The 27,565-nt window shown below is 37.2% G+C and overlaps 1 protein-coding gene across 8 annotated transcripts; it reads right to left on the bottom strand.

Moving 5' to 3' along the window:
- Window positions 1–468: 468 nt before the first annotated feature.
- On the bottom strand, window positions 469–27,565 carry Slc17a3 (solute carrier family 17 member 3). Of its 8 annotated transcripts, none has more exons than XR_010051189.1 (13): window positions 26,481–27,162; window positions 19,237–19,359; window positions 15,679–15,875; window positions 15,241–15,474; window positions 15,069–15,156; window positions 10,637–10,723; window positions 3,281–3,399; window positions 3,003–3,164; window positions 2,611–2,740; window positions 2,374–2,521; window positions 2,026–2,096; window positions 914–1,050; window positions 469–840 (listed from the first exon to the last, which is right to left on the bottom strand). XR_010051189.1 is itself a non-coding variant. In XM_063259984.1 (13 exons), exons 2-12 carry the CDS (start codon window positions 19,325–19,327, stop codon window positions 916–918), a joined length of 1,449 nt encoding a protein of 482 aa, XP_063116054.1. In that variant the 5' UTR covers window positions 19,328–19,359; window positions 27,433–27,565; the 3' UTR covers window positions 469–840; window positions 914–915. The 8 variants fall into 8 exon arrangements, 7 of the variants coding, with proteins under 7 accessions (XP_063116054.1, XP_063116052.1, XP_063116051.1 ...); XM_063259984.1 differs by lacking the exon at window positions 26,481–27,162 and adding an exon at window positions 27,433–27,565 and having other exon boundaries at window positions 2,006–2,096; window positions 15,679–15,842; XM_063259982.1 differs by lacking the exon at window positions 26,481–27,162 and adding an exon at window positions 27,433–27,565 and having other exon boundaries at window positions 2,006–2,096.

The raw sequence follows: 27,565 nt of genomic DNA on the forward strand, positions 1-27,565 counted from the left end.
ACCTGCTGTGGCACATTGACACCAACAAGTGATCACTTGACAAAAGCACTAATCTGTTTCATGTTTTAAGCTGGTCAGACAATTTAACCACTGAGTTAACTGCGTCTCAGAAGAGAATGATGGCAGGCTTAGACTGGGCAGTTTGGGGACATTATTACCAGAGATGATTTACACAGAATCAGGCATGTAGAAGGAAAATGACAAGGAATTTTGGAGAACATTAGATCTAGCAAAAGAAAAAACATCTAATGGACAAGGGAAGGCATGTGAGGGTTGGGCTGTGAACTGTAGTGAACCTCACAGCTAAATACACTTTGTCCTCACTTTCCTGTCTCCAGCACACGTCCAGGGGAAGCCAATGGGCAGGGGAGTGTGAAATGCAATCTATGCAGCTCAGTTCCTGGGGTCTGGATATGATTGTGAGGGGCACCCACACAAAGAGGAGCACCTGAAAATACTCAGCCCAATAAACAGAAATGAATATGCAATTTAATCAATATTAATCTAATAAACATTTATTCATGTGTTACTAATCAATTATGAAAAATATACTGCTGTCTAGGACTAAGGGTTTCACTGTTTCTTATATCCAGAAATGGAAACTAGCGTAGTGGCTTCCATACATCTCTTTTTAATCCAAACGGGGTAACTTTGTTCTTCATGATCATTTCATTTGTATTTTTATTCATCTTATATCTTCCTCAGGAGAAGTCTGAGTAGAAGAAAAAGCTCATCTCATATTTTATAAGAGCCACAGAAAATACAATTCTTTCTGTTGTATTTTCATCACTGAAGTCTTCCTTTTTACGAAACATGATTTTTCCATCCAAAGGGGGACAACTATGAAAAGAAAGTGACATATAATGTAAAACTTTAAGTTGTGTTTCTGTGAAATGAAAGAGTTTTCCTTTACCTTCATAAACGAGTGATTTTCCTCTCTTTAGCCCAGTCTTGGACATCTGCTTTTCCAAATATTAAGTAGAAGATCAATCCAAAAACATTAATGGCAAATAATAAGAAAAACATATTCCTCCACCCAAACTCAGGGTCCTGGGGACAAAAAGCAAGCAAACAGTATTATTACTTTCATCTTTTGTTCTATGAAACTTCCTATTATTGATTAAGATGACAATGTTCACAAATGAATTTCTCTGTAGAAATACATTTCCTGAAAGTGACTTGATAGAGAACAAAATTCCAAATACATCTAAAATATTGTTTATAAAAATCATTTGGGTACTTTTATAATTAGTCTCTAGCACTTCATTTGTCACTATTGCCGAAGTGCCTTATACTTTATCTCTTATATGAATCTTAATTGTATAAATGGTAAGCCTGGGATTGTTTCAAAGATTCTTCTTACATTGGGATGATGTAGTGAATAGATTATGGGCTTTATACCTAGACACGTCTAAGTTAGAATTATGTTTAGACACCTTCTTATCAGAAAGACTTACTTTACCTGATTTTATGTTTAATTATTTGGAAATAAGGATAGTCATTTGATTTTCATAATTGATATGAGAATTTATTATTTATACTTCAATGATTATTTTATTTATAATAATTAATAAAATTTTATCTATTTATTTTATTTAATAAATAAAATAATAAATATTTTATTATTTATACTTATAAGATTACTGCATATGAAATATTATTTTTTTCCTTTTGCACAGTTATGGAAATAAAAATTTCAAAGTTTTGCAGATGACATGGAAGATTGATATAAAATCATATTCCCCAGATACCTATGTGGCTGTGTGACTCCAGTGTCAGATAGTAATAACCAGTGCGTCAGTATTTAGTTCTTTGTTTCCAGAATAAACCAGAATTGAGATTACCAAAGAAGTTGTTTTATATTTTTCTTTACTAGATTTATTGTCTTGACATTATCCATAATTCAGTTTGATCTTCTAACCTTTAAATACAGTCTTTATGCTATTGCTGTTACAAATGGATTGAAAACAGCATTTTAAGAGCCTTTTTGAAAAGAAAACTCTACCTGATTGAGGAGAAACCCACCGATGATGGGTACCAGCACAGCTGACATGTGTGCAAATCCCCTTGAGGCTCCCAGAAGAAAACTGGAATATCTGTGGGTGATAAGAATGTTCTAGACCAAATTCAAAGATGCCTGACAGTATCCTTTAGTCCTGTTCTATGTGAGAATTCATTGCATAGTTACATCAAAAGGGGCTTGTGCTGTGTATATTTAATCAGAAACATTGTCACAAATCAGTATCCCTCTTACCGCATGCAAGACAATCTGCAGGTCCTACCTATGCTTCATTCTTTTCTAAAGCTTTAGGCTCCCAGTAAGGTACAAGCGGAATGTTTTTTTCAGAAAACATGTGAAGACAAGAATCGTACCTTGGAGCAATATCTAAGGCATTGACATAGACGCCCGGTTGAGATAACGGGGCCACTCCACATGCTAGCGTTAGAAATGTGATTGTTATAATGTAGTTGGAATTGAGGTAGGGCAGGGACACAATGAGTATTGAAGGTGGAAGTTGTCCTAGGGAATGGGAGACAGAAAAATTAAAGGTGACATAAATTCTTTGTTGAATGCTTGTGAACTTTTCCAACCTCAGACCCCGTTCTTACCTAGAAATGTGACAGTTTTCCTCACTATGACAAATCTAAAATTCTTGGACAGAAGGAAATCTGCCAGCTGGCCACCCAGGAGACCAACAATCCATGCAACAATGAAAGGAAGGGAAGACAGGAGGCCATTCTGGCGGGGAGAAAATGGAGCAAATCATATGAAAAAAGGTGCAACTTTCATCCATAAGTAACTAATAATCATACTGACCCTCTGAAGTTAATCTTTCTTAGGAAAATTGGTAACTTCTTCCATCATACTTTCAGGCAATCTACTGGGACGAGGGTTTAGATTATTTAAGTAAAAGAAAGTAACTTCTAAGTGGAACGATTTGTGAAGGTGGAGTAATTGGTGAGTCATATAAAAGAGAAAAAATGGAAGCAAACATACTCACATCTCTGATGTTGACTTTGAACATGTGACTGATGTAAGTAGGTGTGTACGTAGCCAGTGTGTTAATTAACCACTGATGGCTGAAACTGCACAGACAAATGGACCAAAAGGGCAGAGATCTGAGTATAGATTTGATGGGAAGAGACCGCTCTTCTGAGCTGACCTAAAAGCAAAGTTGAGATCTGAGAGATGCTTGTTACCCTCTTCATTACCTTTCGGAATACCGATGCTGACTCAAGGTGTCTGGAGGAGGGGATTGGAGTCCTTATGCATACTCACCTGTTGGTCCAAGGTTGATAAGATGTACTCCTTTTCTGAGATGCCTATCCATGGGTGAGAGTCAGGATCATCATACACCAAAACAAACCAGAGAAGGCTAAAGACACAGCCGAGGCCTCCTGAAAGCAGGGGGTCAAATTGATAACTGAGCTCATTTCTGCATTTTGGATGAATTTCTTTTATGTTGGGACACCTTCTAAGTGTAGGGCCTCGGAAAAACTCTAACTTTGTATATCCCCGTACCGCTTCTCGGATGATTCATATGAATATCATAGCTTCCTAGTACCCCTTTGTTCACAGTTCTTTTTGTGTGTATAAATAGCGTATCTTAGGAACAGTGTAACACTTGATATCAGTGTTTTTAATAATAGCCAATCTAATAGGTGTGTGGGGGTATCTCACATGATTTTTATTTGCATTTCCATAATGATGAAGGATTTTGAGTTATATACAATTTATGAGTATTTTATTCAGTGACTCAAGAATTGTGTATTTTTCAGTCTGTCTTACTAGAATGAGGAATAAACCTGGTTTGCTGTTGAGTACTCACACTCTGAGTTTTCTGAGCTTGGCCCATATCTTCACCGACTCCCCACTTCCTGTTTTCCCTCTCTGGGTCTTCTCTGAAGTGTCTTTACCCATTTCTAAAGTTGGAGGTTTTGTGTTATTACTAAATTTTGAGAATTATTTACTCATTCTAGACAAATGTCCTTATTATGTAAGTGTTTTGCAAACATTTTTCCTCGAATTGGGTTGTGTTTTTTTTAACTTTGATGAAATCCATTTCCAGTTATCCATTTCCAGTTTCATGGGACAGGCTGCTTTTGGTGTCATAGTCAGAAAATTCTGTGCTTTTAGGAAAAAGTTTTTTTTTCCTATGTGTTCTCCTAAAATACGATCAGATTTCATGTTAAGGTTTGGGATTCTTCTCAAACTAGTTTTATATATGATGTAAAGTATAAATCAAATTCTTAAGATGATTTTGAGTGTTGATGTCTGATTTTTGGGCACTGTTAAAAAGAATTCTCCAATAATTGCACTTTTCTCAAAGATTGGTTTATCTTAGATGTATGAGTCATTATATGACTGGTCTTTTCTGTTGATCCTTTTGCCTACCTTTATGCCAATACTTGGTGATCGTCATTTTACAACATGCCTTGACATCAGAAAGTTAGTTCTTAGACTTTAAAGTTGTTACGTTGATCTGGAATCTTTGCATTTTCAGGAGAATTTGTTTTGTCTCATCTTTGATCAGATTTATTACTGTACCATACATTTTTGATTATTTTGAAAATGAGATTGTTTCTTCAATTCAAATGTCTTTCTTCTACTTTTCTAGGTCTGAAAAGATCTTTATCTTGTATTTGTTTTTAAAATAACTCTTTTCCTTTGGGTTGATGTTTCTTGTGTTTTTCTTTTAGGTTGATTCTAGGTTGATGTTTTCTTGTGTTTTTTTATTGTAAAAAGGGTAAGATTAAACATAACAAAACAGAACAAAACAGATCATAAGGAAACAATTTTAAGAAACATGAGTTTCAAAGCAAGTCCACTGGAGATCATTACTGTCAATCATATTGTCTCTAGTTTTCTTCCAATTAGTTTTCCCCATCTTCACACACAGTGAATACATACTGAACATTATAGTACTAATCTAATCAGAACAGGATGATGAAGGCTTTTTAGGTCAAGACCTGATATTAGGGAAGTCAAAAATGGCTGCCATAATATCTCTCATTCTCTTCGAAGTGGCTGTGCATATCTTTACGTATGCTGAAATTAAACATGAGACTAGACTAATATCACTTTGAACAGTGAATAATAATATTGCTAGATTTTTGTATCATAATGCTACAGAATTGGCACTGGGTATCTTGTGTCTCTTCTTCAGAATATCTGTTCATTACATTGTGCGTTATGTAATCTGTTCCCATGGACTGTTTAGAGATTCTCCACATGTGTGAATCTCTACATGCATACTTATCCTTTCTGTATTATAGGGAAAAACAGATCAAAACAAGACAACAAAACAAATTCCTAGAAAAACATGCAATGACAAAGACATATAAAACCACAATTTTAAGTGATCTACAGTAGTTATTATGTTTTGTTATTTTCAATAGAATTGTCTACATGAGACATAATATCATTGAACATAGCATTACATAGCAATTTTAATAAAAACACAACACTGGAAACATGGTAGAACTTCAAAAACAGTTAACAATCAAACCAGAATGGATATCTTATTACATCTTGTCATCTTCAAGATGTAATACTCTTCAACTAAGAGTAGTTATCTCTACTCTTAGACTTGATACTATCAAGCATACCAAATTCACATAAAATCAGTCAAGACAAAACAGCGGTCTAACAAACCAGATTCAAATAAGATGTCATAGTAAGACAATGTAAGTAATACAGGACTTCAGTTTAAGTTAATAGGGAATTAAGAATATTTACCATAGTATATCCTGCTATTTTTCGGAAATCTGTCTGTGCCCTCAAATCTAGTATGAGTAGTCAGACCAGAACAAAATAGAATCAAACTAAATGAAGTGATAAGACTAATGTGGCTTTTGAATCCTGATACACTATTAACAATGTCCTCTGCCTTCCTTTTTTAGGCAATTCCTCCCCTTTCCCTTTCTCAGGGTGCTTTATTTTGGGTCCCACTAACTTCTTTAGCTTTTAGATTGGGGGGGGGGGCAACCCATTATCTATCTAAGTGGTTTTGAACCTTTTACCCCTTGAGCTGTATTCCTTTACTAAAGCCACAAGGTTTTCCTTCCTTATAGCTGCGTAGTTCTCCATTGAACAAAAGTGTCATGACTTTCCAACGTATCTGCAGCTGCTGGACAAGTTGTCCCTATTTCTCTCTGGTTCCCTGTCACACAAAGCATCATTTTCTCATCTTTGACTTTCAGATTATATTTCCTATTCAGAGCATCTCGATGGATCCTGTCTCCTGATCTACTCTGCCTGTCTTTGTTTTTGTTAGTGTATCAAGGCTATCTATATTAGAGATTATAGCCCACCTTCTCTGCCTCATCTCTGCTATTCTATTTTTCTGCTATTATTTGTCCACTTTTCTCCTTCATTCCACTGTCTGGCCGATTTACTGAGGCCTCTCTGCCACTGTTGCTGGGATCCTGGTATATTTTTCTATCTCTCTTTAGAATGTCCTTCAGTATTTTTGTAGGGTTAGATTGGTGGCCATGAACTCCCATAATTCTTCCTTGTCTTGGAAACATATTGTTTCTCCATTAATTTTGAGAGAGAGTTTTTCAAAGTATATCAATCTGGGTTGGAGATTATTTTCTTTCAGGGCTTGGACTACTTTACTCCAACCTCTTCTTGATTTGATAGTTTGTGTTGAGAAGTCTGTCATTATTTTGATGGATTTTCCTTTATAGGTGATCTGCTTCTTTTCTATGACCACTTTTAATATTCTCTTCTTGTGGTGAATTTCTAGGATCTTGATTATTGTATGTCTGGGTATAGATCTGTTTTGGTTGTAGGTGGCTGGATTTTTGTATGCCTTATTTATCTGGATATTATTTCTTTTTCCTATGCTTGGGAAGTTTTCCTTAATTATTTCTGTGAATAGCCTTTGTAATTCATTTGTTCTTACTCCTGCTTCTTCGCTCACATTTTTTATTCTTAAGTTACAGATCCTCTTGTTGTCTTATAGCCTTTGAATTGTTACTTCCTTGTTCCTTGTTATTTTTAAGAGGTCTTTTCTTTCACAACCACACATTACAAATCTATCTTCAAGTTTTGAAAGGCTAACTTTAGTTTCTGTCAAGGCATTTTGCCATCTTTCAATGGATTTTTTAAATTTCCTGGTAATCTCTTTGGATCTGTTTCATGTATTCTAGGTTTTGTTTATATTCTTCACCAAAGGTTTCTCTTCCTTTTCTGGGTTCCTCCATTCTTCCATCTGTGTCTTCTTGAGAGGGGCTTAGCATTTCTTTTATTAATCTTTTTATATCTTGCCTCACTTGGATTAGAATTTCAGTTTTAATTTCGTTTATGAGGTCATGAAGGTATTTCTTTATGTCTGCTGATGTTGTGGCCAATATTGCACGATTGCTGCACTGGACCTCTTCTGTATTTATCTCTCCTGGACTTATTTTCCCATGGTCAGCAGCTTTCTTATTTCTTTCTTTTGTCATGTTTCTGGTTTCTTTTAGACAGGTGTATGGTAGAGGTCTCAGGCCCTCTCTGTATTGCTTACAGTTTTTTCTAAAGCATGCTGGCTGGGGGCTTTCTGCCTTCTTCAGTTTGCTGTTATCTGAGGTGCACATAGGGACTGTGGACTGGCCCCTCTCTTCTGAGTCAGTCAACCTGTGTGTGCCTTCAGCATGTTAGTCTGTGCTGTGTGGACGTCACAGGTTCGGGACAGTTTCATCCCTGACTATTGGGTCCTGACCAGGGGTGTGAGCCAGCCCAAGCAGGTCCTGCCCATCCTCTTTGGGTCAAGGGTGGCTGACTGATGTCACCATGGCACCAGACTCAGGCCTTGTTCTGCCCCACTCCAATATGTCTTCCAGCTGGCCACACCCACTGCGGGACCCAATTTTCAGCACTCACCATGAGTTAATGCAGTTCTCCACCTTGGCTCCACTGCATGCTGCACCCTGTCTTCCTGTCAAGGGCTCAGGACTCACCAACTCCCGTTATCTGTGGCCATGGCTCTAGCGCGATGGTGAATCGTCCGACTGTGGAATTGGTCTCATTGAGTGTGTCCTACTCCAGCCCTCCACCTGTTTTTCCTTCCTCTTCCCCTTTTTCTTTTTCCTCAGTTTCCTCCTGGGTTGTGAGAATCTCTCTCCCCCTCGTCCGGCCCTCTCCGTGTTGTCAAATTCCAGTATCTGAGCCATTTTTCCCAGAGAGGCTTTCCACCCAGCTACCTATCAAGCCACCATCTTCTTCTCTCTCCTGTTTTCTTGTGCTTTAAAGACCTTCCACCTTTTTATCTTATTGCCTTTGTCAGAAATCCTGCATTGCCATTATCTTTTTCCCTCTCTGTATAATGTATCTTTTAAGTTTTGGCTACTTTAACATTTTTTCTTTGTTAGTGTTTTTTAGCCATTTGATTCTGATGTACCTTGGTGTAGTGTACTTTATTCTTCTCGAGTTTGAGTTTTGTTCACTTTTTTGGTTCTACAGATTTATAGTTTTCATCAAATTTAGAAAAATTTTCATAAAATGTGTCTCTACCCTAGTCCTGTCCTTTAGGTACTGCACACATTACTAGTGCTCTTATTCTGTCTTATTTTCCTTTTGTGGCTCATTCTGAATTGTCTTCATTGTGTCTTTTATGTTTATTAATCTTCACTTCTATCATATCAAATCTGCCATTAACTCTATCTAGTGCATCTTTCATCTCAGATGTTGTAGAGGAATACGGATAAGAACATCTTTAGAAGTTTGGTTTGGTTCTTCTTTGTATTGATCACCTCACTGCTTAACTTTTTGAAGATACAGGGTTATACCAGAATGTAATTATAATAACTACTTTCATGTTCTTGTCTGCTAATTCTAAATTGTGCCAGGGGTCAGTTTTAACTATTTATTAATCTCCTTATTATGGGTTGCATTTTCTGCTTTTTTTTCATGTTTGGTAATTTATAGCTGGAGCCAGACATGATGCCACACACTGCTAGGTGCTAGATACTGTGTTTGGTTCAGGGATATTGTTAAACTGTGTCAAAACAGTTGGATCTTTTGAGGTTTGCCATCATCATTTGTGAGAGGGAAACATCACTGTGTTCTCTCTAGGGCTAATAATTTCTCACTAGTCAGGAAAAATACTAATGAGTATTTTATCCAATGACCCATCCACTGTTTTTCAATCTGTTTTATTGGACTAAGCAATAAACCTGGCTCACTGTATCACATTCTGAGTTGTCTAATTTTGACCCATGACCACACTCTCCCCACTGACCTCTGTTTATTCACATACAGACCCTGATCAGTGTGTGACTGGATACTTGAAGGGTTCTCTGCAGATAACTGTGGTCTCTCTGTGAACAGTTATCTCCCCTAAGGCACTCTGTACGGTGTGCCACACCTGTCCTACTATCTCCTATTATTTACTTCCTTCTATCTTCAGCACCCCCCCATCCTAACAGAGGTAAAAAATAATATAACAAGAGCACAAGCACATAACAGGCGAGAGCACATAACATAGGCAAGAACACATGTGCACTGGAGTTTCTGGCTTGACCTTCAATCACCTTTATCCTACTCTTGTGGCTGTTTTTCCATCCATTTTAGTTGTGTTGCTTAATTTTTAAGTATTTGAAGTGGTTCAAGATGCCCTTCTGTTACCAATTCCTAGTTTGATTCTCTTATATTCAAAACACATATTTTCTATAATTTTAAAAATAAGTTTTTATGGTTCATAGAGTATCTTCTTGATGAATTCTTCAAGTATACTTGAAAAGCACTATAATCCTGTTGAATGAAGTATGCTTCATTCCTTGAGTGTACCCATTTATTCTGTTAATTATTAAGAGAAGAATTTTGAGGTCTCCATCTCTTGTTGTGTATTTCTTTCCTTCTCCTTGCTGTTCTACCCAGTTTTGCTCTATGTATTTTGAAGATCTGTTGTTAGATACATAAACATTTGAGGTTGCTGTCTTTGTGATGAATTGGTAATATTGGTAATAGAAATTATCTTTATCTGATGTTAACACAGCCACTTGATTTTCTCTAGATTGGTGTTTTCATAATCCTCTGAACTCTTCCAGACCATCAAAACTAACCAGATTCCCTGTCCCTAGGGAAGATGTATAGAAGGAAGAGATGACTAAACAAAATGCAAGCCAGTAAGAGCTTTGAAAACAGATTGTGGAATTTGTAGACTAGGCAGTTGTTTCTTGATTTCTGTTTAGTTAGACAGACAGCCCTGGGCTAATCTGGAGACTGACAAAAAACATTCTCTTGATTTGTGTTTTCTCTCCTTTTAGAAACTCGTGTCTTATCTGGGGCCCCTTATTACCATGCTTAATCTGAGACAAACCCACTTATTTCTTTAGATTTCTTTCTGCTATGTCTCACAAACCACTGCTCTGCAAATCTGTTTCCCACTGCTTGAAAAAATAGCAAGGATCCTGGTGACACTGTGATGCTGCATTGGTGGCTGTCAATGGAACTTTATCACAAGCAGGTTGATTTGTGTTCTGTGATGGTGGATACTGATTTCTTTGTATTAAATTATGATATTTTGGGTTTCTAATATTTTTCTGTTTTGGCTTATTTCCTTCAGAAAAGTACACACAGTAGTATGCACATAGAAGACTCTTGCTGAGTAGGAAAAGTTGGGACTGGGAGAAAGACAGGACTTACCACTGGTATAGAAGACAAAAGGCCACCCAAAGGCTTGACTAATGATGCCACCAAGGAGGATAGCCATGAACATTCCCAGTGGGATTCCTGTAGAGACAGAAAGTAAGCTGTGGGGTTCTTCACCCCCTCCCAACACACTTTTACAGATTGGTAGGTGCATATAAAGTAGAGTCACCAGACCACAGAGATGAGCACAATGAAATATAAAAACTTGTAAGTCATTATTTAGCTCATACACTTTCCTGAGAACCCACCTTTTTCTCATGATAACATTTCAGGTGACTGTCAAACTTTCCTTTATGCTATTTTAAGTTTTAAACGCCCATGTCATACATGCTTATTGTGCTTATTATAAAAATACTAGGAAAGCATCTCACATGCCCTCCAAATTCATTTTAATCTCCTCTCTAATGATAACCATTAGGAACAATTCATAATCTATAATTATAACATATAAATGTTTATCTTGTCCTCTCTGCACACATTCACAATATATATCTACACAGATACTCATTTTCTTTGTAAATACATTCATGCAATATCTACACAAAACATTAATTTGCCTACAAGTAACACTTTTAATTTCCATACCTTTATAGGTTTGTATGATAGGGCATGTTCCAATTTTACAGCTTTTTCAAATATTTCCAAGGTATTGTAGTTTTATTTTATAGATTAATATTAAATGACTCAATCCTATGTATATTTAATGATGTTATTTTTAAACATGCAGGATTATAATTTTTCTATTGCTTTGAGGCCTTTCTTTTTCTTTTAACAATTGCTTTTGTAAGTAGTTTCATATGTCACTACAGATTCTACTTCTGAGTGTAGTTAGTACTCATTTTTATACTAATTTCTGTATATAAACATAATTTTTGTATACTAGAATATCAGATATGGACTTGCTAGATCAAAAGCTATGTGCTCTTAAATTTGGTAAGTCCTACTAAATTATCTTGCTAAAATGCTGTGCTCAATTAAGCTGTCAACAAGTATCACTTCCCTCATCTCTTTTTGTGACACCTAATACCCTTAAAGTTTTTAAAAACTGTACCTGCTACATGAATAAAAGACTACCACTTTAATTTCCTCTTTTATAGTGAAATTGAACATTTTCCCCAAGTTTAATTATAAGATTTATTTCTTCTGTGAACTGTTGATCATTTTTTTCCTCTGTTTCTGTTGCTTGTTTATGCTTGCCTCAACTTAAAGAATCTTCAAAATTGTGAATAATCATCTGTCTGGCAAGCAGGCTGCAATTCTCTCACCTTGATTTTGTTTATTTTGAATCTCATAATTGGCAGTTGTAAGTATTGATAATGTTAATCTATGATGCTTCTCTATAATGACCTCTAGGGTTTACTCTTTGATTTAGGGGCTTCCTCTACCCTGCAATGTAAAAAGTGGTTTCTTATGTTTTCTTCTGATTTACATAGGTTCCTTATTTAAATTATTGCCTGTGTTATGTTATTTAAACACTAGTAATCCAATCTGCACTTAAGAAAATAGAGACAAGGGAAAGTTAAATAACTTGCTGAAGGTCACAGAACTAATAACAGAGGAAGGCAGTATTTGAAAACATGTCACGTGATGCTGGGGCACAGATGGAGAAGATGGAAGCCAGCATTTTTCTCTCATCAGGTCTATCTAGTCTGCATTTTTCCTGGACTCTGTGCTTTGACGATAGGAGAGGACAAGTTCCTGTGTGCATCAAAGGTCCTTTTCTGTCTCTGCCCTCATCCAATCTACCCCAGGCCTGGGACTCATTCTCCCACACTCTCTTCCTTCTGTCTAGACCCCTGGCTATCCATGTTGAACTAAAACACTCATATAGGTCAGGACAAAAGGAAAAGATAGACTCTGATGCCATTTTTCATAGAAGAGCGACTCTAGGCAACAATAATGTATTGTACATTACAAAAATGCCAGAAGAAGGGGTTTTGAATGTTAGCACCATAAAAAGTGGTAAATATTTGAGGAGACAAATATAGTTGCCTGATTTGCATCATACAGTGTTTACATGTATTGAAACTTCCACATAGTACCAATTAATATGTACCATTCTGTGAAAATTAGAAGATAAAAAGTTAAAATTTTCGATGTTCAAAAACAAAAAATTCTACATTCTAAGAACTATATCCATTCATTTTGACATTTCTGCATTCCCATTTAGGGCAAAACTTCTCAAAGGGTTGAGTCTCTGAACATTCTACAGTATAATAGACATCGGTCAGTGGGGTGCTGAAACTGATGAGACTCGACTGTGTTCGTTTCTTCCTAACTCTACACTCAGTGACTTGACATGAATTCCTTGACATTGGTCATTGTGGGAGTATCCGCAGCACAGAAATTGATAAATACTAACAATCAGTATTTTTCCTCCTAGAGAGCCTGTTTACTGTCACCATACTGCTGTTTCAGTATTTAGGAGGAATTAATTTAGCCACCTAAGGAGGATACCCATCTACCTCCATGTGCTCAGGGAACACAATAAAGCCCATGCCAATGTTTAAGTCCTTTAGTGAGCTGAGCAGTGGCCAGTAAGTACCCTTATAGGGTGAACATGTGTGTCCTTGGCCCCTGATGCTTTCCTGCTACAGACACCTTTGCTTCAGCTCTATCTCTAGTTCTCAGTGGGCAGCCCAGGGCAGCAGAAAAACATAGAAACGGTGTTTGGACACTTCAGCATTGGGCACACTTTGTTCAAGTCACGTGGTCCTTCTATTAGCTTACACCCTATTCTGCATGGGTTAACTTACATCATCTTCCTACTTTCACTGTGGTGTTTTAAACTATTCTAACAAATTTTGTAGTCATAGCATCTGATTTGTCCCGTGGCAAAATATGTCTGTTTCATGACTTTTGGGACAGTGTGCCTGGGGCACAGTGCACCTAGAACACCCCTCCTAACAGCAGCACCCTCCGCCTAACTCTGAGGCTTACAAGGGAATGGCAAATTACCCTGAGGCTAGACATATGCTTTTTATTCAACATGTGTGTTTCTAGTATTTATCTAGGTTGTTTTACAAACCTGTAATTTCTTCAATTTCACTTTTGCATGAAGCATTATATTAAAGGTATTTTGGTCTTCTATTAGACTGCTTGGTCTCAGACTTTTATCCTTGAGTTATTAAGCTTATTAAGTGACTGTAAAGTTTCTCCCTGTAATACATATGCCCATTTAACCCACTTTAGAGGAAGATGTTGTGTGTCCCAGAGGCTACAGTATACTTGTCCTTCTGTTGAGAATAGGTACCTTTCTGGGCACTCCTTCTCTAATTTTAGGGACTAAGTGATCCTGTCTACCCCTGTAGATTGCTGAGAAGCCTCAGTGTCACTTGGTAGAATTTTCCAATGAATTTCCATTGGGCACTCTGTGGTAGCCATGGGCTCTATGCTTTCTGAGCCACACTCGTGGGGCCCCTCCATGAGGTTCCCAATCAAAGACAAGGATGTCTTTGCAATTCAGACCCTAGTAGACCCCTGAGATTTTTCTACTTATTCAGTTGACCTATTCTGGTTGTTTAGTCTCTATACCACAGGAAGAGAGAGGAACGGGAATCACTATTTCTGTAAGCTCACTGTCTTCTTTCCAAAACTTGTTAATGTTTCTTTCATGCTTTGTCTTGGCTTTTCTTATGGTGTATTCTGTGATAACCTCACAGGGTAGTAACTGAATAGTCCAGGTTGGACCTTCCCTTCATCTATCAGTGAATGTAAACACTGATAACAGAGACTAACCCTATCAGAGCTGTGAGAGTCTTTAGATAGGCCTGCTGTTGGGAGAAGTGAGCATAGCTTGCTTTATAGGCTTGAAGAATTATGGGCTCTCTTGTCTCTTGTCTAATTACCCAGCAATTTTTCCTTTATTTTCCTATCCCACACTAACTTTGGCAAAGTCTAGTTTGTTAAGCACATACTTTCCAGTTCTCACCCTTGCCCAGTATAATTTAAATTTCTTCCTCTAGAATGCTCATTCTGGACACATTGTCCTGATAGATCAGTTATCAGGAAAAAAATCCTCAGCACAACTAAGAGCAATTCCAAAGATGATCAAACTGAATACTAACATGAATGTTAATGTGACACATAGAAACTAATAGATAAACATGAAGTTACACAAATGCAAGATAAAACAAGAATGAATGGATTTAAAAACCATTCCCTCTGTGATTCAAAATCTAGATGTTATAAAACAATCAATTTAACTACACTAAAATTTTTTCAGATGTGAAAATTCATTACCAAAATCATGCATAAATGACAAACCAGGGAAAGGAGCTTAAAGTCATGTCACCAACAAAAGACAGTCTCTTTACTTTCAATAAATACTTCATTGACATTGAGTAGAAGACAAAGAACTAGGCGAAAGCAGAGTTGTGACTGAGCCCAGTGGGTTGCACTGGGCCCAAGGCAATTATGTCTTTACCTGATAAAGAAATGCTGCCGAGTCTGCTTCGTTCATGTGGAGGAGCCCATCTTTGCCAAAGTGCAAAATGACCCCCAAGTCCTAAGCCCTGAAATAAAAATGATTAGAGATCTTGGCATGCATTGTTATGTAGAAATTCATATCCAGCATAGATTTAGAAAGTAATGACTACCTGGGCTAGACCTTTGACTACTCGAGTGGCAATGAAGAATGATAGTCCAAGATTAGCAGCCAAAGGGATGCCGAGAGTGAGCAGCGATGATGCCAATAAAGAGATACCAGACACTTTCTTTGCTCCCATTCTCCCTGCCAGGTATCCCCCGGGGACCATTGTCAGCAGCATGCCGTAGTTGATGGAACCAAAGAGTATGCCTTGGGTCTGAGGACTCCAGTCATACACAGGGGCCTTAGAGAATCAGAAAAAATGTTGTGTTGAACCATATACAGGAAGCTCTTCTACATTCCAAGAAGGTTCTTTGGATCTTTTACTTGCTTTCAAATCAGTATTTTCTCAATCAAGTATTGTGAACATAGAAACTGAAGAAAAATGAAGATCCAAACAAACAAGTATCAAAAATAAAAGATCACCTTTAAAACTGTCATTGCTTACCTTTGCAGGAAGACTCACTGGGGCTTTATCTGGGCCATCTGGTAAGCCTACAGAGCTGTTGACCTTAGACTGGTGGTCTGTGCTGTTGACCATGGCTACCATGGTGATAGTCAGGGCAGCATTCTGAACAGCCAGCATGAAGTTGAAGAGATGTGCAATGAAGGCTATTCCATAGCGAATGGAACAAAAGCTATTAACTGCAAACATGATACAGCATTAAGTGTTCTCTTTATTAACCCAACATTAATTCTTTACAAGATGTCATAAAGAAAGTACTGGAAACCTGCACTGGATGACTCAAATGATACTTTTATTGGTTTCAGGAAAAGAAGACACCAAGGAACAGATTAAAGAGTTGAACTGAAAGACATTTTATAGCACAGCTGACACTCTCTAATACTCAAGAACTCACTCTGGGACACTTGTCCATCCTATAGTTCTACCTCTCCTTCTCCCAGATCACTGTCCTATGAGATTGGTGAAATTAGTCACAAGTAAAACATATATATAAAACATCTGGCTCTGTGAACTGGCAAATGCTCTGCCTCCAGGTCTTCCTACAGCTTGTTTCTTCTCTATATGTGCTTTCCCCCAACAAGCTGCTTGGCCAACTCTGGTGCATCATTAAGGGCTTTGACTTTGCATCTTTATACTTTGCACAGTACTGACACCTTCTAATAACTATAATTTGGGGTTCTGCATTGTGTTTTATATCCCTTTCTGGAAAGTAGATTACATTAACCAGAATTACATTTGCTATTTGCTGTTACATATCCTGGCAACTATAAGTATTTGTTCAACAATTGATGGAAGGTACAAACTCTAAACTGGAGGGCATGGTTGGGGAGAGGGATCAGCTCAGTGCCCTGTTATTTCCTGAACTAAATGGATTCACCTGTCCAGCACAGGGTGCAGAATGTGAGGAGCTATACTCACTCAAGCTATTGGCCCAAACATATTCATCTATGTCCTTTGTCTTTCCACAGGGAGAAAAGTAAATAAAGTAGAGAGAATTCCAAAGAGCTACTTTGTCCAAAGTCCTCTGTAAAGAAATCTGTGACCAGATGAATATAGTTTCTTGCCTTACACACTTACTCTAGTCTGTGTAAAACCCTTTGGCAGCCTCCATTTCTCTCAAAATAAAGATTGGATTAGTCTGTTGGCTGTGTTGTGAGGTACAGCTTCCACTCAGCATAATGCTTCACAGCCACCTTACTGAGCTGAGGAGAAGGTGAACTTTCAGAGCCACGGCAGAGTTTCATCACATCTGATCACGGTCTTTGAAGTTTAGTTTCTAAATGATTCTGTCTTTTAATTTTAACCATAAAGCTGATTTTCCTGCTTTTTGTATTCTTTGGATAAAGCAGTTAGGATCTTAGCAAGGAAGTAGGTTTCTGCTTTGAAGTTGTCATCTTCCTTGAAAGTGAAAATATAGATTATTTGAATGCCATTCTCATTTCTTCTACTACTACATTTTACTATATTTTCTCAGTTTGCAGGTATCAATTTCCTTAATGTGGAAACTGTTTCAGTGGTTTAATTTCAAAATTTAAATGAAAGTTTGTCTTTGATTCCTGAAGACATGAGTAGAATAATCATCTATAGCAACAAATAATTCTCTCAAGGTTTAAATTACATTTTACTTAGACATATAAAAAATAAAACATGAATATTTTGAGGAGATGGGGGGCTACTAAAGTGGGTTTTTTTAGCAGTGAGTAGAGATGTGAGTGACCACTCAAATTGTAGCTTTGTGAAACTCAGCCTTGCCTGAGACTCTTGAGTGACAGAAATTGTGATGTAATAAAAGTATGTTGTTTACGGTTTCTATATTTGTGGTAGTATGTTTAGAAGTATAGAAAATGAATACAGTGGCAAAAAGTAATAAAGGCTACTTGAATCTGTAATAATTACACAAGGTAAACATTGTAAGATGTTTAATTATAAAGCATTGAAATTTATCATGAGAATTAATTGATAAAAACATTTTCATACTGAGAAATAAAAGCAAGCAGAAAAAATCCAAGGACTACTACAAAAACACTGAAAAGAATCATACAAAATGCAAGAGTCTGTAATTAATGAGGGAAAGCTACATTATGTATTAAGTAATGCTGTAAAAATTGGTTAAGTATATGGGAAATATTGTTGGAGTAATGCCTCATTTTAAATTAAAATATAATGTAGTAAACTTGTATTTCATCAAACTGAAGATGTCATTGATGTTAGGATACAGTATTTTTTGTTCCAGCAAAAGTCAACTGATAAACTTAATAACTAATCAAATTGAACAAACTGATTTATAGAATACAAGCCCCAGATTTTCACTCATATTCTATTGTAGCTCATTAGATAGAAATCCCATATTTCCAAAAATTTTGAAATTATCCTTGATTTCTTTCTTTCACACTCAATATCTAGTCTGTCTGGAACTACTGTTCTTGCATTTAAAATTCACATAGTACCCAAACACTTCTCACCAGGTTGCTGCTCTCTTGGTTTAGGGCTCATTTCTGGTGGTCCTAGCTGTCAATGTCTCTTGTCTGGAACTTTTTTATTACTGGCAAGTTAGTTACCTACTTCCATCTGTTCCTAAAATAGCAGCTGGAGTGAGTCCTCCTACCATAAATCAAATCACTCCCTCTTTCGCTCCAAATAGTTTCATTTTTGTTCAGATTAAAAAACCAAAGTCTCCACATCAGTAGCCACTGGAAATAAAACATTTATCCTTTGCCTCAGATTTTTCATTTTAAATCCTGAGGAAACTACCCAAATGTGGATAAGTGTTGTATGAAGGAAAGTTTTTAGAAAAAAAAAAGGAAAAGATCTTTTATCATAATCATATCAAAAAAAGGAAATGATCTTTTATCATAATCTATATTATATAATGGCTGTCATATGTATTTCATATATAATAGCTAAATGGTGTATATATTTCATATATAGGTATTAACCAAATAACAATATAAAAGTCCATGACTTAAATATCCAGTTAAAGGAGGATTTTTTTCAGGTAAAACTGTAAACAATTAGATATGTTGAAATATAATATGATCTCAACAATAGTTTTTTAATTTTATAAAGCATTGTGGAAAAATATGTGTAAGTTGAAAAAAATACAATTATATATAGGGTACAATTACATAAATATGTACGTAAAATACATGCAATAAAAATTATAGTGGCTGAATTAAGCTTATGAAAATCTTCTACATATGAATTTGTAATTTTCTATAATTATTTTTTCTTACTTTGCTTGAGTAACACAATCATAATATTACATGCAAATACTACACAGAAAAAACAATACCACCTGTTTACAACTTTTTAGCAATTATTGAGAATATAAATGCATATGGATAAAGACAAACAAGTAACTGCCAAAATAAAAAACTATTTTTAGAGGAGGGTTACTTATTTTCTTCATATATTTACATTAATGTTACTGAGTTTTAAAAAATAATCAAACAACTTAAAAATTCCTTACTTTGTGTTAATATATTAAAGAGAGAAATTCACTGCAAAACTCTGTAACCAAGCACATGAAGTCAAGTTTACCTTTCCTGGGACTGTGCTTCTTGTCTACTTGCATATCTTGGGAGAACTCGCTGTTCTCTAATGTGGAATTCAACTCTGTTATTACAGCCATTTTGTTTTTCCTTTTTTGGTACAAGTTTTCACCTAATGGGATGATATATAATCCACAGATTTCAGTCAAAAGGAAGAGATTCCTTTGAAATGTCTCAATAGTGGGCAACAAGCAAACAAAACCCGCCTCATTCCATCTGAGACACAGGATGGGGGGCTCATTCTTGTCACTTGGTTCAACACAACATACTTTTCCTACGGTTCAGAACTGCTTACTATACAGGATTCAGTGAGTTCCCTTGGTGCCAGCTTAAGAGCTTTGGCCTGGAAGCCAGGCATGCCCAAGTTCAAATTCAGATCCATGATTTACCTATTTTACCAAGCAACACTGGGAACAACTCTGCATGTTTCAGTTTCCCCATCTATTATTAACAGCAGCAACAATGAGAATTTCTTCACAAAATAGTAAGGCTTGAATCCAGGGAACTGGGTCTGAGTGAAGTGAGTTCCAGCACACTGGTGTGGGTTCAGCAAGAGTTTAAGATTATCGCTCCAACAGTTAAGGAGCCACCCAGCTTCCAGCCACACTAGGCAGGGTTCTGCACATTTTGTGGGCCTAGCTGGGCCATACCCAGTGACCTTCTTTCAATCTGGGGAACTGGAGCTGAGTGAGGTGACTTCCAGCACACTGATGTGGGCCCAGAAAGAGCTTCCAGTGGTTAAGTGTCCACCAAGCTTTCAGCCACACTAGACTAGGTTTGGGAGGTTTCTCTGGCTGCACTAGACCACAACCAAAAACCTTCTTCAATCAGGGGAGCTGAGGGCACATGAGGTGAGTTCCAGTGCATCTAAGCTAGCCCAAGGAGAGCTTTGGACCATCACCCACAGTGGCTAGGAGCCTGTCCAGCTTCCTGGAAGACTGGAGGCAGCAAGGGAGGTCTCATGGACATGAGTGAACCATGCTCAGCAACTTCCATTCAGTGCTAGGAGCCAAGAGCATAGGAGGTGATTTCCAACACACTCAGGGGAAGGTTTGCAACATCACTTAAAACATGGAAATATAGGAAAATGACATGATGAAAGACCAAACTGCAATCTCAAACCTCCCCAAGAAAGCCCACCCCAAGAAAGCCTAAGAGCTATGTACATAGAAGAAAATATATGTCGTACACCTAAAATACCTGAAATAATAGTAACTGAAAAAGGAAGCAATTCTGGGGAGCTTTAAAGGAACTCAAATTAGAAATAATCTCCCAGGCAAAAAAAGAAATGATAAAAGTAATGAAAGAAATGCTGAACACATCTAAAGAAGACACAGTTAAAAAATTACAGGAACAAAGCAAAAAGATAGAATGCCTGGATGAACAATATAAGAAACAAACAATACATGAAGCAGATTCAAAGAGATACACAAGAAATCAAAAATTTCATTGAAAGTTGCCAAAACCGCCTCAATAAAAGTGAAGATAGAATTTCAGACTTCAAAGATAAGATTGCAGCTAGTGAACAGGAAAGGAAAGATCTTTTGAAAATAACAAGGAATCAGGAAATAACAATTCAACAGCTGCAAGATGATTCAAAGAAAAATAACATAAGATTGATAGAGATAAATGAAAAAGAATGAGACAACACAAATGATATCAAGAGGCTATTTATAGAAGTAATAGCTGAAAAATCTCCCAAACATGAGAATGGAAACTGACATACGGATTAATGAAGCATACAGAACTCCAAATAGCCATAACCAAAATAAAACTATACCCAGACATATAATAATCACCATCCCAGAAATCCAACATAAGAATAGAATATTAAAAGCTGTTAGAAAAGACAGATCACCTGTAAAGGAAAACCTAGCAGAAACACAGCAGATATCTCAACACAAACAATGAAGTCAAGAAGAGCATGGAGCTAAGTAAGTATTTCAGATCCTAAAGGAAAACAACTTCCAACCTAGATTGATGTACCCTGAAAAACTGTCCTTCAAAATGCATGGAGAAATAAGATACTTCCATGACAAAGAACAGCTGGAGAACTTTATGATCAATAAACCAACCCTGCAAAGAATATTGGAAGATATTCTAGATACACATAGAAAAAATCCACTAAACAAGGCAGACAATCAAACAGAATGGAAAGGTAAAGACGCAACAGCAGAAAGATAACATGTCAACCAAAAACCAATATGTGAGAGTTATAATTATTAATGTAAATGGTCTCAATTCACCAATTAAAAGAAACATACTGGCAGAATGGATCAAGAAGCAATATCCAATCATATGCTATCTACAAGAAACCCATCTAACCCAAAAGAAAAGTCATAGACTGAAAGACAAAGAATAGAAAACAGTACTCTATACAACAGGATCCCTACAAAAGTAAGGGTAGCGATTTTGTTTGCAGACCATGTGAACTTCAAGCCATGAATGATCCAGAGAGATAAAGGCCACTACATACTATTTAGGGGAAAATTTCAAGAGGAAGACATAACAATCTTAGATATATATGCACCAAGTTTGGGAGCACCCAGCTATACAAAACAAATATTAATAGAAATGAAAAACCTTATCTTTGATAAAGGGGCCAAAGAGGTTCACTGAAAGAATGACAGTCTCTTTAATAAACAGTGCTGAAAAAACTGGCTCTCCATATGCCGAAAACTAAAACTAGACCCATGCCTATTACCATGTACTAAACTAAAATCTAAATGGATCCAAGATCTGAATATTAAAAAAGAAACAATAAATCTATTGGAAGACAAGTTAGGTAAAAATCTTGATGACATAGGGGTAGGTAGAGAATTCATGAACAGAAATCAAATTGCATGGGAAATACTTCCCAGAATTAATAACTGGGATTACGTCTTATTAAAAAGTTTCTGCATGTCAAAAGAAATCTCCAGCATAGTGAAAAGTAAACTCACAAACGGGGAAAAAAATCTTAGTGAACTGTGTCCCTCAGACAAAGGACCTCTGTCTAAAGCACATAGAGAATTTAAAAAATGAGACCCCCAAAATTCAAAGACTTAATCCAAAATGGGCATGTGAGATGAATATACAATTCTCAGATGAAGAAATACCAGTGGCAAATAAATAAATGAAAAAATGTTAGTCATCATTAGTTATTAGAGAAATGCAAATTAAAACCACACTGAGATTCCATCTCACTCCTGAAAGAATGGCCAGGATCAAGAAATCTATCAACAACAAATGCTGGAGAGGCTGTGGGGAAAAAGGAATGCTCCTGTACTGTTGGTGGGAGTGTAGCCTGGTGTAACCATTGTGGAGGTCAGTCTGGAGATTCTTAAAAAATCTGGGATTGGAAGTCCCATTTGATCCAACTATTCCACTTCTAGGCATATTCCCAGAATAACTGAAAACATCATACCACATGGATGTATGGGCACCCATGTTTTTAGCAGCACAGTTTGTAATAGCCAGATCTTGGAAACAAGCAAAGTGTCCATTAACCGAGGAATGGATAAAAAAGTCGTGGTATTTTTGTACAATGGAATACTACTCAGCTATAAATAATGATCACATTGAGATATTTATAAATAAATGGGCACAGCTTGAGACCATACTCATGAGTGAAATAAATCAAATTCACATGTATAAATACTGTATAATCTCCCTAGTGAAAGAAGTGATAAGAGTACATAAGATTTTATGGTAATTATGATTCCCCATTACATTGCTTTGAAGCCTTATAATGTTTTCATTCATTAGTTGGAATGGTTTTATTTTGTTTTGTTTGATTTTATTACGTGTGATGGTATGAACAGCTGTTTTGAAGAAAATAAGACATTATGACAAGCATTGCTGACCTCCTGATAACTGGGGACCAAGTTTGCATTGACCAGAGATTGATAATATGACTACAGAAATCTGCATATAAGAGAACTAAAAAAAGGTCATTCCCCATGTACAATATTAAGATCTTTAGTGCTCAAGGATATTCCTAGGTGTATCATGTGCAGAATTACAGTGTTCATTCTATGTTAAGTACTCAATTCATTAATGATTCTCTTAAAGTTTCCTCAAATCTTTGTGGAATGTCTTTATATGATCATCTTTCAGCATCTCTCCCACCCCAAGCAGCTAACAATCTGCTTTCTGTGATGAAGAGTAATTTATGTTTCCTAGAGATTTACAGGAAATGAAGCCATGTAGCACATGTACACTTTTTTTCCTGGCTTATTTCATGCAGCATAAGGTTCTGAGATTATATGTGTTGTATATTTTAATAGTCCATCTATTTTCAATGCTGAATAATTGTCCATTACATGATTGTCAGCTTGCCTTTTGATGAAAAGTTGCATTGTCCGCAGCTTTTGACATAAATAAAGCTGTTAGGAAAATTCAAGTTCAAGTCTATGCATACACATGCGCTTCCATTCCTTTAGATAAATGCCTAGGATTAGAATGCCTAGATAATATAATAAGTGCATGTTTAACTTCCTAGAAAAAGACAAATTATTTTTTAGAGTGACTGCACCATTTTATGTTCCCCCCAGCAGCTTCTGAGAGTTCCAAATACCTATGTACTCACTAACTTGATAACATCAATGTTTTAAATTTTAGACATTCCACAGACAGCTAAGTATAGCTTGCTGTGGTTTTAGTTGCATTTCTCTAATGAAGTTGAATATATTTTAACAGACTTATTTGCCATGACAATCTTTTTTAGGGAAATAACTAAATCTTCACACTGGACGTTCTAATTCTATGATGTGACTAGGTTATCTCTAAAACAAGAGTTTTGTTTTGTGGTAAACTGCTCTGATTCTATATTCAAAGACTGGGAGATATTTTACCAAATGGCAATGATATGACCACCTATAGTCCTGGTTTGATGTAGCCTGTTTGTCTAGTGCTACCTGGCCATGTTAAACAAGAATATACAGTTTCCACAAGTAGTTTTTGCCCATGAGTAAAAATTGTTTGAACTCCCATTTTCCCATGCCTCTGTGGCTGTAGAACTTTACTTCCTCCCTACCACGGGGCTCTGTTTGGACTCAACACTCTGCAAGTCTGATTTGAATTCTGAAGGTACTCCATAGTTACCCCTGATTAAGCAGCAATGGGAGTTACCCATAGCTAGAGTCATTTCAGAGCAACAACCTCTGCATTGTTACCCTTGGTTCTATGAGGGAGAGATTGAAAGATCAGTGACTGGTTAAGAAGAGTGTTTGGTTGAGGCCTCTACAATTTGAATGCATGATGGTATGAAATGAGCAGTGTTTCTACTATACAGATAGTCTGATTGGTTAAAGCTGTAAATACTTTCTTGTTAAAGTAACAAGTAAAAGTGATTTTAAAGTTGCTTTTATTGGCCCTATATCATAGAACAGTGAAAATATATATGTTATCTGGCAAGGAAAATATAAGTAAAATTTGAAGATCAAAATGTCATCCTGTAACAGATGTATCTGGGTTCAGAAATATTCTCCATGTGTTTTCAAACATCTCATCTTAGCAGCCAACAATGGAGACTGAAGACTATGAGTCCCCTAAATTATTGATGTTGAATAGGTTCTTAGTTCTTCCTTGCATTAAGTCTTTGATGGGGCTATGTGAAATCTGTTAGCTGTTTCATCTATGAAGTTCAGTAATTTCTGGATGGGGAGACAGTTGGCTTTTTCTAGAAAAAGGTTACATGGAACTTCTAAACACAAAATGAAATGACCGAACATGTAGCTCCTTGAATGCTGTTTTAGCAGAGAGTAAAATACACAAATTGATGAAGGGCTAGCAGAATGTAAATTGAGAGAGAAGCTCAGGATGGCTCCCACAGGAAGCATAGCAGACTCTATGGCCAGGGTGTCCTGGAGCTAGCTTTCCTGGGCCCAAAGAAAATGATTCATAAATTATTGTGAATTTTGCAAAATAGTTTTTGGAAACAGTCTTGTCAATTAAATTTTATGAATTTAGAATTCAATAAGTTATTTTTTAATTGAAAACATAATTTCATAATTTTTTACTACATTTTATTGTAAGCTTTGCTCTTGACATTCTTTCTCTCTCATGGTGGGAATATGGTGGGAATATCGAATAAAAGTACACTATAGTTGGGCATGGTAGTGCATACCTGGAGTCCCATGTATGTCATCTGGGAAGCTGAGACAGGAGGATAGTTATTTAAAATCCAGCCTGGACAAGTTAATAAGACTTTGTATCAAAGTTTAAAATAGGGCTCAATGTGAAAACCTTGAATTCAATCTCCAGGACCCTAAAGCAAACAAACAAAAAAGGATTCTATGGTGTACCTCTGCTCAGCTTGAAATACACTGATGTTAATGTTTATGGCTTGCAATTGTCTATGATGGATATTTTTTAATGGCATAAACACTGGCAAAGGCTTCATTTAGGCTGCATCTATTGTGTTACTGACTTCTTGGACTTATTCCTCTCTGTATAAGAATGTAGTAACATGGTAATGAATGCTCTGTGTGGATGAGAGTTCTGAATCATTACTTGGACTTCACCTCCTATTGGCTCGCCTTGGTATGAGGTGATCTTTCCATCAAGGCACAGGTGCTCTTACTAAGATGCTATGCCTCTCACCAGCCTGACTCTCCATCGCCAGTGCTTCTCCCTGCTGAGCTTCCTATTTGTCTCTTACTTTGTGAATATAATCTTCAAAGCTGTCTAAGGCCTTTTGTGACAGTCGACACAGACATCTCAAGCACCACCTATTCCTGCCAGCAACTCTGACCCACCTACCTGTTTGTGAAGGACACCTATGGTCACACTAACCTAAAAACATAGGCACTGACTTGAAACTCGGGATTCAAGCACTGGTAACCCTCCCCATAGCTTAAGGTTGGATCTGTAATTAGGGAAAAGAGAGGTAATCCAGAAGGAAATTTCAGACCATCTCCTGGTGAACCAACGATCTGACAAGTTCAAATGCCACCCACAGGCCATGCAGTCTCCCATCTCTTACTATGCATTTTCAATCGGACTGATGCTCTTCCTACTCCCTTGGCTCCACTCTGAGCAACTCCCTCCCATTTTAACACCTTCTCTGGTTTTTTTTTTTTTTTTTTTCATCAATGGTCCAGAAAAGTGCTCTGGTTATATTCCATGCTCAGAAATTTTGGCCCACAGCAATGTTCATAGGAAAATGGCATTATTTTTAACATAACTATGAGGTTACAAGTACAGTAAAAAAGTTGTAGCTTTTAGCTGAGGATATAGTAGACTGCTTACGTAGCATGTCCTGGATTTTATCCCCAATCCTACAGGTGAGCGGAAGTGGGTAAAAGTGAGGGTCAGCAGAGGTTGCACCTTCTATGTTCCAGCGCTGTGGTCTCTCGCTGAGTACTGCTTTCTTCCCTCTGCCTTAGCCCATCATCTTCTGGTGGACTGGCCGCTGCTGTATTGCTTTACCTTTCCATTTCCTCTTCTCCTGTCCCCAGTCATTTTGCTATGCCTGCATTTTATCTCATCTGAATGGTTCTTGACTCCAGTATTCTTCCAGAAGCTGTCTTGGACCAGAGCCACCCTTGCTCTGTCTTGTGTCAAAGCCCTGCCCCTAATGAATCTGGATGGGGATTTAGGGCAAAGGTAGTAAACAAGTTGCTGTGGATCTGTCCAAGAAAAAACCAGTACAGCCTTCCAGTGGAGTAGAGAATCTCCCCTGGAGAGACAGAGCTGTGGATGATTCTTTCTAACCTGGGTGTTTCCTCACCACTGTCCTTCAGCCTCTGTGTGCCTCATCAGCACATCACAACAGTTATAGCCCATGCTGAACTACCATGCCAGGCAGCCTACCGCAACCCAGAAAAGCGTGCCAAATTCTTCTTTCAGGTCATGCAGTTGGGAAATAAATGAACTAATATTTGTTCACGAGCCAGTTTGATCCCCCAAATTCTCCTTTGAAACACCCCTACAGTGCCTACTCTTTAGAAATTCTTTCCCCAGCTGGCACTGTCTCCACTAACTAGTTGGTGTCAATATCCTGGGAGAAGAGGATACAATGCCCAGCTTCCACCTGCATATTCTCTTTCATCACCTTTGTTGACTCGAGCTTTTCTAGGCTCACTCACATTTTAATCATTTTTATCAATCTGAGAAAGTTGGATTTCAAAGAGGGTTTCAGCTGTTGCACCGAAAGGACCCTTGGAAATCCTTCATATCAACATTGAGATAAGGGACTCACCGACTCAGGGTCTGAGGAAAGACTTCCAGGGAGATTCTGTGTTTCTTCCAGCCCGTTCCCTTCACCTTCTTGCCAGCACATAACGGAGGATTGTTTGGCTACTCCCAGGCTTGAGTAATCATTAATTAAAGGC

The sequence above is a fragment of the Cavia porcellus genome, unplaced genomic scaffold (assembly GCF_034190915.1).
Source record: "Cavia porcellus strain 051 isolate PalLab524CR breed Dunkin Hartley unplaced genomic scaffold, mCavPor4.1 scaffold_13, whole genome shotgun sequence".
Lineage (NCBI taxonomy): Eukaryota > Metazoa > Chordata > Mammalia > Rodentia > Caviidae > Cavia > Cavia porcellus.

Coding starts and splice junctions, on each gene's coding strand:
- Slc17a3 (XM_063259980.1), bottom strand. Junction 10,724..15,068: donor CGGCAGCATTTCTTTATCAG/GTAAAGACATAA, acceptor CTGTCTCTACAG/GAATCCCACTGGGAATGTTC. Junction 2,522..2,610: donor GAAAACTGTCACATTTCTAG/GTAAGAACGGGG, acceptor CCCATTCCCTAG/GACAACTTCCACCTTCAATA.